Source organism: Candoia aspera, chromosome 1 (assembly GCF_035149785.1).
Source record: "Candoia aspera isolate rCanAsp1 chromosome 1, rCanAsp1.hap2, whole genome shotgun sequence".
NCBI lineage: Eukaryota > Metazoa > Chordata > Lepidosauria > Squamata > Boidae > Candoia > Candoia aspera.
In genome coordinates this window covers 23,147,498-23,161,657 of record NC_086153.1, presented here as the reverse complement: position 1 = coordinate 23,161,657, position 14,160 = coordinate 23,147,498, and the positions used below count along the sequence as shown (strand labels likewise).

The following is a 14,160-nucleotide window of genomic DNA, read 5'->3' as shown; positions in this document are numbered from 1 at the left end:
CATTTACCTTCTTATATAGCTTCAGTCTGGAGAGACTGAAAATTTAAAACACAGTAGGAAAAACAAGGGCCATCTCATAAGGTTGGGTTTGGCAGAAGACAATGGAGAGGGAGAAGAAAGGCCCCCTTTTCCTCCTGCTCCTCCTCCTCCCCCCCCCTCTCTGGAGTTTAGAGAGAGTAGAATTTTCTATACAGTGGAAATCATGACTTTCCTTTTTATACTGCTTGTGGGCTTCCCGAAGTCATCAGGTTGGCAACTGAAAGACATAAAAATATTTTCAGTTTTCTCTTATGCACATAAGAGAAAAGTGAGAAGGAATGGTGAAGGAATAGCTGCCAGGGCAGGTTTATGCCTAAAGCACATTTCCTTCCTTTGATGAATAAGCAAGCCAGTTCCCACAAATCCAATATATACAGTATGGTTTCCTTTCACTGAAGTATCCAGTTTAAATTGGGAACCCCATCTTATATCTTAAAGTTTAGAAATATCCTTGTGAGAAGCTACCCTAGCTCAGATTTCAGACCTTCCCTTTCAGGTCCTAAGACGGTGGCATGCAAAGTCACTCCATTCTTTTAGCCAGCCTACAGATTTGCTGACCAGGTGTAAACACTAGGAGATAGCCTCCTGCCTTTGCTTAATCAACAAGCAACACCTCCTTCCCTACTTTATGGAACTGGGGAACTATAATCTGTTCAGTATATGAAGCAGCTTTGATTTTGAGATAGCAGCTTTAATCTCTCCTGCTCTATCTTACCAGGCTTTAAAATACAATGTCATGGAGAAAAAGAAGTCTGTCCACAGCTCTTAATCATGAAAGTAAGTTAAACAAAACCTTCAGAGCCAGAGGAAGTACATCTCTACATGTAGAACAGCCAGCAGGAAATGGATGTTGTCCTGCATGCCCTACTATTTCTGCCCTTTTTTCAGAACAGCTGGCTGGCTACTGATGGAAACTGGATAATGCTCTATCAGATCTTCAGCCTTACCCAGCAAGGCTTATTTAGGACCCATGGAAGAAATCCTTCACAAGGCACATAATACAACCATAGAATTCGTTGTCACATGAGTTGATAAACACCAGGATGAAAGAATGTTAGACAGATTAATGGAGGAGGAGATGCCTATGAGTTGCGATTATTTGTGATGGCTATGTATCCAGTGTGGTCAAGAGCCAGCAGGGCAAAGTAACTAAGTGTTTGACTAAGATTCAGAAATCAGATTCATATCCCCCACTTGATCTTGGAGCTCCCTGGAGAACCTTTGTCCAGTCACTATTTCTTGGCCCAACCTACTTTATAGGGTTGCTGTTGCAAGGAGAAAATGAGAAGAGACCTGCGCATACATTCCCTAAACTCCCAGAGAAAAAGTAAGTTATACATGTAATAATATATTTTTAAAGAATTAAAATTATTTCCAGGATCAAAGATGCCACTGAGTACCATTTACCAGGAAACATGAATAGGAGGGTATTATCGTAGTCATGTTCTGCCTGGAGGCTTCCCAGGGGCATCTTTAAACAAAAAGATGCTGGACTAGATAGGCTTTTGATCTGTTTTATCCCACCACTTAGATGTTCTTGTTTATGGGTTATGGGCAATTTAAATCACTATCTATTTCCAAACTGAGCATCTCTGCTAATAAAATGTGCTTTGTTTTCCCTTGTTCAGCTAAGGGCAGAAATTGCAAGTTGCCTGACTCTGTAAACTTAGTTTTCTAATTTGCAAGATGGGATAGCAATTCAAAAAGTCCAAATTACTTGTTGGTTTTTTAGCCATGGGTGGCTGTTCTTCTGTTGTGAGTAGGAGGATTCTGTGCCCTCACCTCATTCCACTGTGCCTGGTTTGCAGAGCAGATGGCAGCCCCAAATCTCCTACCTTTTTTTTGTATGGGTCAACAAATTGTTATGTGTAGAACTGAAAATAAAAAGGTTCATATGCAAAGAGGGCCAGTAACCAAGAAAGAGTACAGACAGGTAGGTAAAGGTGGGAAGCAAGCACTCAGGATGAGCTGAAATTTAGCAAAAGTCACTAATACTAATAAAAGGGTTTCTTTAAGTATGCTCAGAACAAAAAAGAATCAGCGTAGCACCTGTTCAGTGAAGACTGCAAAATGCTAACAAAGAAAAAGGAGAGGTTCTATTTTGTTTCAGAATTCCCCAGGAAAAAATGGATGTGCTTCGGCAGGAAATTGTGATGAGGAAGGTAAACAGGCAGAATGAAACTTGAGATTGATAGAAACATAGCCAGGAAATGCCTTTTTGAATAAGTTTAAATTTCCAGGGCCAGATGGGCTGTATCCTAGGGGACAGAAGGAAATGGCCGATAGTCTTGCTGAGTCCTTAAGCATTATCTTTGAAAAATCTTGGAGAACTGCAGGTTGACTAGAAAACAGCAAATACTCTCCTGTCTTCAAAAAGAGGAAAAAGGAAGATCCATTCTAACTTTGCTAAGTATCTGAGAAAATTCTAGAGTCAGAAAGGGTTTGATTTGTAAGCATGCTGAAAATGTGGTAATTACTAGTAGACATTAGCTTGGATTTGTCAAGAACAAATCTTGCCAGTCTAATTTTATCTCATTTTTTTTAATTGGAGAATTTCCTTTATAGATTGTGGGAATGCTTCTAGACATAATATATTTTAAGTTCAGGAAAGCATTTGACAAAGTACTCCACAACATTCCGATTAAAGAGCTAATTTATTGGGGAGTGGATAGTATAACAATTATGCAGGTACATTGTTGACTTGACAATTGTACTCAAAGAGTGTTCATAACTGGTTCCTCATTAAATAAAATATCCAACATATCTTGGAAGATATTGCTTACTGAGAAGAACCTCTAGTACTAGAAGATGAAGTTAGATCAGCACTCTGGTCATTACTAAGTTGGAAGACTACAGGAACAGATGACATACCTACTGATCAAATCAACCCACAGTTCTCACTCAAGGCATAAATGACCAGGCTCATGCATTATGCGAAGACCTAGCTTTCTGGAGAGGGCTCAAATGCTGGGAAAGGTGGAAGGAAAGAGAAGGACCAGCAGCGAGGTGGATTGGCTCAGTTAGTGGTGATGGGTGCACAGTTGGAAGACCTGAAGGACCAGGTTAGGGACAGATCATCATGGAGAAAATCTATCTATGTGGTCACTAAGAGTTGACAAAAATTTGATGGCACATAATCAAAAATAGGATTGAGAATGGCTTGATAATAGTACATTTGAAGAAGTCTTAGAATAGTAGTTGCTTACAAACTGAATTTGAGCCACAAGTGAATGTTGCTTCAAAAAAAAGGCAAATGCAATATTTGGCTGCATCAAGAGAAGTTTAATTGTTCCATTACATTCTGCATGGATCAGAATGCACTTTCAGTGCTGTGTTTGAATGCACCACGTTTGGAGGAAGATTCAGGAATATAGGAATGGGTTTGAAAAGGGCAGTACGAGTGATCAGGGACTAGAAACTTTGTTCAATAAACAGATTGAAAGAAATGGTTAAGTTTAACTATGTGAAAATATGACTGAGGGGAGATATGACAGCATTCTTGAAATACTTAAAAGAATGTCACATAGAAAGCCAAGGGTTACTCTTTCTTTTTCCAGAGTGTAGGAGAGGAAAGGTTGGTTCAGTGAATACTCCTTTGTGGGATATCCCACATGGTTTGGAACTTTCTGCCCTACTTTTTATTATTATAAATAATATTTATTATCTCTAATAATATTATTGTATCTAACACTGTTGAGATAGGTTTGGAATGAGGTCTCATCAGAGTGCTAATAGTTATGCATCTCCACCTCATACTGACCATACTGGGATGCTGTAGAGATCTTGACTTAGTGTCTGGACTCAGTTGGGGTCTGGATGGGACAAAACAGGTTGAAAATGAGCTCTAGCAAGGCAACAGTACTGTTTATTTAGAAAGTCTCTCTATCAGTTTCATTGTTAATTCTGGACTTCCATGGAAGAACAGGTTTGCAACTTGGATGTCCTCCTGGACCTGTGGCTACTGCCTCTGGCCTGGGGCTTTTGCTCAGTTTCACTGGTTCACCAGTGGCAGCCCGACCTGAAGCAGAAGGACCTGGCAATGGTAACTCATGCTCTATCACAACATGTCATGACTATTGCTCTGTACATGGAGCTGCTTTGGAAGACCACCCTGAAACTCTAGTTGGTGCAAATAAAGCAGTCCATTTACTGGCTGGTGAGAAGCAACCAGAGCCATGTAATATCTGCGTTATGGGCATTGCATTAGCTTCCAATAGGTTTCCAAATGCAATTCAGAGTGCTGATTTTAACCCATGAAGTCCCTTATAGCCTCACTCTTGGGTGTTCCAAGACAGTCTCCTCCAACCATAATTGTCCTCCCTGCAACATTGTTCCCAGGAAAATTTTTTTCGTAGTTTCTCATTTTCAAAAGATGAGGAGGGCTGGGGCCTGATAACAGTGTTTTTCCTTAATGGCCCCTATTCTATGGAACAGTCTCACCACTGACATTAAAATGACACCAATCCTCATGGCATTCTGAAAATAGGCGAAAGCTGTATTCCGTTGGAGGACTTGGAAGAACAAGTTGGCACCACCTGTTCAGCCTATACTGTACAAAATACAGTATTTTGTATTTTTGTTAGCCTACACTGTCTAAAATACAGTATAGGCTGACATGGACAGTGTCTTAAAAAAGCAAAAACAGCCCGGCCTACTTGCAAGACAACAGGGACCACAGTGTATGCATTATTCATTATCCCAGAGGTGAAATGAAGCTAGCAAACATGAGCTGTTCATTTTTAATAGGCTACATGTCACTTTATCTGTCTACAAGCAGGACGAATGCTGTCACCTGTCAGTTTCCCCAACACAAATGATAGATGGATTAACTTCTGTGGAGGACATGATGGTGATGAAGATGACTTTTCCTTGTTTCCTGGAAGTAGTAGCAACTGCATTATCTACCATATTGTTTAATCAAAATCTTTAGGGTCTTCCTTCTACTCCCCATCCCTGGAATTTTCCTCCAGAATATTGCTATCTGTCCCCCTTTCCCATCAAATTCTTAAAACCAGTTTTTTCTTCTTAATCTTTTTATACGACCTCTTATCCCTGAATCTCAGCAGACTGCAAGTCTTCAGCATGCTTACCTGTCAATTGTTCTTTTGTTTGCTTTAATTTTCATTTTCTTTTCTGTTCTCTGTTTCCCTGTAGAATTTTTGGCTGTGCGCTTTCCAGGGCCACAGATCTGTCTGATCTTGCATTATAAAGCAGCTAGTACCACTAGTACAAAGTGATAGAAGGATGGATAACACAGAGGCAATGAACTTATTTTTTTTTAAAAAAATAAACCCATCAAATGCAGCAGGATTCAGAGGAGCTCAGTGAAACTCTGGGCTCAGTGGCAATGTATGTATGGTTCAAAATCTTCATACCCCAGAAGGCCTGGTTAAATCAGGTTGGTTGGGTTCACACAATAGGCTGAATGGGGATGAATGGTCTATGGTGCAACAAGTCTTAACATTATTTATTTATTTTCTATCCCACCTTTATTATTTTTATAAATAACTCAAGGTGGCAAACATACCTAATATTCCTTCCTCTCCTATTATCCCCACAACAACAACCCTGTGAGGTGAGTTGGGCTGAGAGAAAGTGACTGGCCCAAAGTCACTCAGCCAGCTTTCATGCCTAAAGTGGGACTAGAACTCACAGTCTCCTGGTTTCTGCCTTAACCACTAGACCAAACTTGTATGAAGTGTCATTGTGTTATGTTATAATATGGTTGTTTTGCTTGCAGATAGCATGCTATGTGAACAGAGCAATTGTGTTTATTTAACCCAGATTTAATTTTAAGCTATGGACTGAACCCAGCAACTGTGGTGATCTGTCCTTCAGTGTTTCAAAGCAAATATCTAAACATCTTGAGTTATGCTACAATTCATAGCATCAAGTGTGGCAGTTGGTTCACCATCCATCTGCCAGTTGGGCTTGTAAGTGCTGTAAGAGCTGGTCTGCAGCTCCAGCCAATGACTTCCCTTACAGTCTCCAATAGAGTGACTCAAGAAGCTGTCATCAAGTGATCTGGCTGGGTTCCAAGGCTGGAACAGCAGGATGGAGAAAGAAAGAGAGAAACAGATTTTTAATTAGGGTTTAATTAGTGGTATAATTTCTGCTGACTCTAGCTTTTGGGAAAGGGCAAAATCATATCTGATTTTGAATGTCCAAATGTTGATATTGCTGTCAGGAGCTGGTAATTACTGGTCAGGGAAGTCTGGAGGGTGGACACATCTTGTAAATGCAAGCTGTCAGCTTCCCTGATGCAGCCTGCACTTAAGTAGCTCAGCACGATAGCTAGCTGGGGGTTCACATAATTGCATATGTGTGTATGGGACTAAGGTGAGGATGGCTATTGTAGCATGTGAACCTCCCTGTGCAGTTGGAGTTGGTTGTGTGAACAATCCCTCATTTTACCTTCTATCATCATCCCAAGTAACTTTCTGTGAGAACAAGAGAGGACTTATTCAAAGTAAAAGGCAGGGGCAAATACCAACTCAGTACCCTTTATCCTGAGCTGCTTTTCACTTCAAAAACCGGTTTGAGGCTTCGATTATCTATTTTTGTGTATTGTCTATCATTAGCTGCTCATTTCTTCACTGTTCTGACCCCATCACCGTACTCCTCTAATGCTTGCTTCCTGCTATGTTCAGGCTTCTAGTCCTTAAAAGAATGAAGACTGTATTTCAGTGGTAAGAGGATCTTCTGTGCACACTGTTGGTATCACTTCAGCAATTACATTTCATACAGGGCTGGAAATAACTCCTGCCTGCAACCTTTAGAAACTGCTGACAAATAGAACAGAAAATTAATCATTCTTTGGATATATGGAAGGGGCAAAGCCCACTGGGAGACCATCTGTATCATTTTCAAAAGTCCTGCTTTCAGTCATCCGTATTTCCAGTTAAAAGGGAGCTGGTGATGGGAAAGATCCTTATTTGCCAGAAATCCTGGAGAGTAACTACCTGTCAAAGCAGACAACGTAGTCTAGCTGAACCAAATGTCTTTCCTGTGTGAAGTCAGCTCCCCATGTCCCTAATTGCTTACAGTTATCTACCAGTCTATCTTCAGAATGCATGTTCTTCAGCTGGATTTGCATAACACACTAGACTAGGCTAAAATTAGCTTTGATAATTTGGTTTAGTATGTTATATGAACCCGATGATCAGGTAAAACCATAATATGGTTTATTGTATATGCTTGCATATGTTGTCTTCTGTGAACACTGCACTTGTACTTTGATAACCCAGTTTTAGAGTTTAAGAAATTATGTGAGTGCAGATTTATACTGGCTCTCCTCTTCTTTCTAGCTATTTCTTCCCACAGGAACCTAGTAATGCAGAATTTTGTCCAGCTAACGTTTGTCTTCCAGGAGTCTCACTGTCTTTTCTGCTTGCTTCCTAGGCTCATTGGCATATTCCAGATGGTCCTGCAGAAAGTGGTGGAAGAAGGACAGTTGAATGTGATGGACACCTTGATCGATGACAACAATGTGGCCATTCAAGTAAATGCACTAGCATTGCCCAAGGGGAGATGGACCCACTCTTATTCTTTCCATGGTTTTCTGAGCTGATTGATTGATTTTACCTTAACAATGGTGTTTCCATTAGTGTGTCCAGATCAAAATCCAGCTTTTGCACAGCTTCTCTCACTGCATATGGATGAATGGGAATGATGGATGCTTGCAGGCTGCTCTGCAGTTGTATTGTTCATGGGAAAGGGATGAGGGACAATTTAAAGATGAGGAGCTCAAATATAAATCCAGCTTCACTGCTTATTTCCCATTTTTGGTCTGGTCTTTATGCCTTCATGTTGTATTGAACCCAAAGACTGCTCACCATTTACTGACTATTAAACTTTCCCCACTGAAGTCAAGTCATAGGTTGCGTACTGCATCATTGACTAAACCACAGTTGGATTTAAGCAAATATGAAAATAATTGGGGATTTTAAAACAGTCCTTGGGGATCCTCACAAAGCCCTTCAAGAACCTGTTAGTGCTTGCAAAGGTGTTTGCCCACCTCTAGTTCTTATGAACGTCAAGTTCATGCTTATATCTCCTCCTTATATCATGCAAAGAAGGAAAGTTTAAAAAAGTCATAGATTTTTTTTAAAAAAAGCTTTAGAATACTTTCATGTTCTGATTGCATAGTCCACAAAGTCCCATTCTACAAGGTCCTAGCTGTTCAAGGGCACACCTTAATGGAATTATTGGAGAGCATGAAAGACTAACATCTGGGTTTTTTTAGAAAACTGTGCAATGTGCTCTCTCTCTCCCCCACCCCCAACGTTATTTCTCTTTCAGTAAGTATAGAACAGGACATATTGTAAAAGCCTGATGCTTTCTGAATTGTCTTATGGGTTTTGTCTCCCCACCAACAAAGCCTTTTTTTGTCGTACTTTGCTTTCATCATAAACCTTACGTTCTCACTATTTCAGCAACCAGAATTTTTTAACCAATGGCCAAAATCACACTGTGCCTATATCAGTAGAGAAATGCTTTGGTAAGGCATGGAATGTACTATCTTATTCAGTAACCATGGGAACCACACATAGAAAAGGAGAGCAAGTTAGGAACCTCCCTTCTATTTTTTCTATTTCTGTTATACTTCAGGAGACCTGTGTCTAGATTAGCCAGAGAAAGAGATAAATAGAGACGGAGTATAAAGTCATTTTGCAAAATATGTAATCAATTCTTCCTGGAGTCAACTTCACCAGTGTTGTGAATTTCACAGTGGCTAACTCATTGCCTGCAGAAGTACATTTTGCTCTTTGTCCTCCTTCCTCGCCTGCATTTTCCATAACAGCTACTCAGCACATGTAACACCACTACTTCAGGAGCTGCATTGGTTGCCGGTGTGTTTCTGGATGCAATTCAAGGTGCTGGTTGTCACCTTTAAAGTCCTTCATGGCTTCAGACAGGGTTACCTTAAGGACTGCCTTTTCCCAGTTGTTCCTACCTGTCCAATCTGGTCTGGCAGGATGGCCCTGCTCCGGGTCCCATCAGCCAAGGAATGTTGGCTGGCGGGGACCAGGAGACATGCCTTTTCTGCTGTGGCGCCTGCCCTCTCCTCCCTCCTGAGATTAGGATGGCCCCGACCCTTTTGGCTTTCCAGAAGGCCTTGAAGACCTGGCTTTGTGCCCAGGCCAGGGGCCCCGAGTGTGTGAAGGGCCCTGTTTCATGGTTGTGCTGACACCGATGGTTTTTAAGATCTCTCAGCTGTATTTATATTTAATTTTTTGTATTGTTTTAATTTTTTGATTGCTTTTATTATTGTTAGCCTCCCAGAGTCACTGGTCTGAGATGGGCAGCTATATAAATTGAATGAATGAATGAATGAATGAATGAATGAGCGAGCGAGCGAGCAAGCAAGCAAGCAAGCAAGCAAGCAAGCAAGCAAGCAAGCAAGCAAGCAAGCTAGCTGCATTATTAGGATTTCTCAGTTATTGCCTTTTCACAACATGGTTATTGAATAAACTCATTTTCTGGGTCCTCCCAATATACTACACCATACGGGCTGGAGCCACACACACACTAAGGCACACAAAACCTCCAAAAAGTCTGAGAAACAAACCAAAGTTAAATCTAACCGAGCTTAGCATGCTATAAGCTTGTAGCTTCTAAGGTTTCTGCTATCAGTATGTGTTGTGTGAACATACCCAGCCAGTGGAAAATCAATCCTCTTGGAATCTTCTGAATGAAAGAGACTAGGGGTGAGTTGCAAAGCGGTGGATTTGGCTATGCCTGTTTCACATTTAAAACTATATTTTTGCTTTTCATCATTTTCTTCTATCATTTTGGAACCTGAATGTAACACCTCCACAGCTGGTGCATCTTTGAGGAGGGATTGCAGTGGAGGGATTTCGAGCTTTTATTGATATGATCAGAGAGCAACTAGGAGCTTATGGTCCCAACTCACCCACTAAAATAGCGCTGGCCCCGTAGGCAGTAAAGCTTTTGAATCAGAGCTAAGTTGGCACCAGTCAGCCACTGTTTAGATTAACCCATACAGTAAGCAATAGGCAAGCTGACTTGTTTATAAGTGTGTTTTGGGGGAGCATCACTGAGTGAGAGTGCCTGTGATTGCTTTTGTTTCAGACCAGTGTTTCCATTGAGATTCGGTACCAGGCCATGGATGGCAGTGTTGGTGCTTGGAATGATGATGAATTCTTGGAGAGTCCCAGGGTCCACCTGCATGGAGATCCCTATGAAACCGATGTCCTGCTTCCCAGCCACAGACAGTTGAGCAAGACCAGCACTGCAGAGAAAGCCCTCCGGAGGTAATCATTAAAATGCACAATAGAAATGCACATGCCAGAGCCGTGTCCTATATTTGCTACCCCTTGCCAATGGCTTTAGTAATCTGCCTGATTTCAGATTGTCTGTTGAATCAAAGGTCAGAATAGCTGCTCCCCAAAAATGAATCACAGGGAATACAGCATGAAGATATATTGCTTCAGCATGGATTCTGCTACATCTGAGCAGCTCAGGTGTTGATGTTCCCTATTTTCTCAGGAAAAAAAATGGTCTTGGACTTTTACCAGTGCTGACATCAGCAACAGGTTGCTTTCTCTGCCGTCTCCTGCAGATCAGGGCTGGTCTGAGCAAGAAGGCTTAGCCAATTGGTACTATTAAACAAGCAAGCTAACAGGGTACTAATAAATTTACTTGTTGACCCATCATAGAAAAAATGGGACAGTTTTGCTAGGCACAAGCCTCTCAGAATGCTCAGTAGCCAGCTGAGTATAGGTAGTCCTTGTTTAGTGACAGTTTGCAGTTACAACAGTGATGGAAAAGTAACTTTACAACCAATCCTGGCATTTACAACCTTTGTGAGTCTGTAAAGCAAAGGAAAGTTGAAATAAGATTGTAAGCACAGTTGCGATTTCACTTAGCAACCCCTTTGCTTAATGACCAAGTTGCCAGTTCCAATGGTGGTCGCTAAACGAGGACTACCTGTAGATTATTTGGTCTATACGTGGTGATGCTGCTGTGTATTAAATACCACTGATTCTATTTCTTTTGTAATTACCACTGCATGGTTGGTCCCACTCTAACAATTCCCCCTTTTTACTGGTTTCGCTCTTGTAATATTGCTGATATGTGTGCCCCATATTCCCTTATGGAGGGTATAGGAATAAATAGTGGCAAAGCCTGATGAAATTCATGTTGGTGGAAGGAAAGAATGCTAGTTCCTTTATAACTGTGCAGTGCCTTTTATTTACCTATTGAAGCTATGACTAGAATTTCTTCCTGGAAATCTAGAAAGTGTGAGAATGTTTCTAAAGAAACTTCTAGCTTGATTTTTGTGTCTTAGAGCATCTAACTTAAATGTTCGAACTGCCTTCTTGGAAAAGGTATAGAATTTGAGCTTCAGCATCATTGGATTTTGGATTGATCCTCTTGCAATTTCCCCAGGATATCTGTTGGCAGTATGTTTCGGTCTGTCCCAAGTTCAATACAACCCTGAAATATCCTTCTTAACTGCTTACCTTGGTATAGTTGTTGCCATCTGTTCTCTTCTGGGTGTATTCCATCCGTCTGTATTTGTCTGTTTTTGTCTGCAAAAATGATACAAATATGATAGATAGAGATAGAGATACTGTAGACAGATATAGAGATAGAGACAGACAGACCTAGAGATAGGTTATCGAGAGAGTCTGAGAGAGAGATGTCACACGCTTTTCATGGAGCACCATGGTGCAAAAACCTTCTCATGGGCCAGGCAAGGTATAGTAAATAGCCAATCTGTTATATGAAGTGGCTTTGAAATGTCTAACTGGAGCTGTAAATCAGCTGCCCAGATCAATATGTAACCATTCTTGTTGCTGGGGAGTAAAACAATGCTTGGTGTTAACAGGCATAATGCACTACTTGTGTGTTTGTGTTGACAGCCTCATTTAGGAGATCAAAATATATGTTTGATTGCTTCCAAGCCCTGGCAAGAAAAACTGGAAGCAGCTATTCAGATAGAAGGGCAGCATCCACCAGCCCAAACTTTACTGAGCCACCCAAAGAGATACTGCAGAGTAACCCAGCAATTTTTAATGCAAGAGAAGGCATACGATAAATGGGTGATAGTGTAATCGCACAGTGCTTGGGAACCATTTTTTTAGAATGATCTGTCAGATAACTGGAGTCAATATGAATTTGCTCCATCTATTGCTGTTTTGTAGTTATTTGGGTGACATTTACCATGTGCCAGTACACTACTAATTTCGAGCTTTTCATCAGCTGCTGCCATAAAATAATGGGTCAGGCAGCATTGGAAATCAGCAGTCATTCCTGCAGCCAAAGTAGCTCATTAAAATCCTAGAGACTGTCAGAAGTAACAAGCCTGGGGAGAAGATTAATCAAATACGTGGTTTTAGGCTCCCGATTCAACTCCCAGAAAATATTTCTTTGTTACAGGAATGTGTCCTTTTATAACAATTTTTTTTAAATGCCTTTTGATTGCAGAGAAAGTCTCAGCTTCATGTAATTATAGAACATTTCACTATTAGAAATGGTAGAAGTTGGACTGACCTAGATGTTAAAGTTGACTGGTAAAACACTAATGTTATACCGTAATTCTGTAGAATTTATTGTAGAAAATAAACAACATTCAAATCAAGTTTCAACATTAGGCTGTCCAGTGGCTTTTCCATGATTCAAAGGAAAGACTTTATTGTTCTTTTTGAAAATTAATGTTTTGAACTCCAGAATGTAATATATGATTTTTAAGGCCAGCCTGAAGAAAATAATGTTTTATTAACAGATTCTGAGTGAAAAATGTTTTTAGGAAAATGAAGGAAAAGAGTCTACTAATATAACTTTGCCTGTTTTTCAGGACATGGCTATTTAGTGATAGATTAACCTTTCAGAGCTCATAACTTCTATCACACCTTCTGTTCTTGCAGTTTTTGAATCAGAGTCTATCAAACAAAATGTCTAGAACCTCCTACATCACTGTTGTGAAAAGCACTGTTGTCTGAGACCATAAATGGAACACCCTAGCCATCTTCCAACCAATCTTCCAACATTGTTGCAAACCTATGTGCTTCTTGACACCCCTCACTCCCACTCATTTTTTCATGGTTTTTTCATTCCTAATCTGTTGGGCGAAAATACATTTGCAGCTTTTGCTAGCTGCATTAAGGGTTTCTACTAACATTCTCCAGAAGTTAGCTACTGGTTGCAGCTGCAGTAAATTAGTTTTGAAGACTGTGCCCTCTAGTGTCCATGTGGTATAAAACTTATGAAAAAGTAGTAAGGGGATGAAATCACTGGATAGGCAAGTCGTAAGCATCTCATTTCTCTGTGTAGGTGTATAAACGCCGTATGTAAGTGTTCAAACGCATACAGGAACATACATGCAGTATTTCGCAGCACAAACTGGAAATGCATCTGCATGCTCTATTGATGAGACATTAATTACAGTTTGCTCAGGTGGGGCAGTTAACTTAATCCATCAGTGGTACATCATTAAGTCACAGTATGCCTTCTCATCTCTTGACCTATCCATGGAGAATTTGCCCAGCTGTGCTATCATTTGTTTATCCTACAGTTGCTGTTCCTGCTCTCAGCATCAATCCTGGTGTCTAAAAAAACCCATAATGTACAAACAGTTCTTGTATTGACCCTCATTATTCCAGGCAAGAAGAGGATGAATTGTATTACCATAGTGATGATGAACTACTGGGTGAGGGAGATACCATCAGCCAAGGGTCTTTGAATGCCAGGTATGAAGCTCAGCTGTGCCTAGGAGTGACTCAAGTGTGGGGTGTTATGCTGAAGAAAGATTTCTTACAGGCAAGGTGTTTTGTTCATGGAAGCCTCAATAATCTTATATCATTTGCATTCACACAACATAATGGACCTGATTATTGATTTAACCCATTTTCTGGATTTTTATTGTGTGAACATAGCCATGGAATTCTCATAAATGCTCTTACGGGTTGAAACAATCCCATCTTACTTTGTTCTGTATTGTGTTTTTATTGCTTATTATTTTGTGAGATGCCCAGAGTCAGTTTGGAATCTGGCAGCACCTAAATTGAAATAATAAATAAATAAATCTCAAAAAGAAAAAAAGCAACTTGCTGTATGGCACCAAGTTTCTTTCCCTGCATGGTTGACTATTTA

General features: G+C 40.5%; 1 protein-coding gene across 1 annotated transcript in view; it reads left to right on the top strand.

The window, feature by feature from the left end:
* Window positions 1–14,160, top strand: part of OTOF (otoferlin) — a 139,833-nt gene that overhangs the window by 44,213 nt on the left and 81,460 nt on the right. Inside the window, exons 4-5 of the mRNA XM_063307776.1 lie at window positions 7,441–7,540; window positions 10,135–10,316. Of these exons, the coding sequence (XP_063163846.1) occupies window positions 7,441–7,540; window positions 10,135–10,316 (282 nt within the window). The remainder of the gene's footprint in view (window positions 1–7,440; window positions 7,541–10,134; window positions 10,317–14,160) is intronic.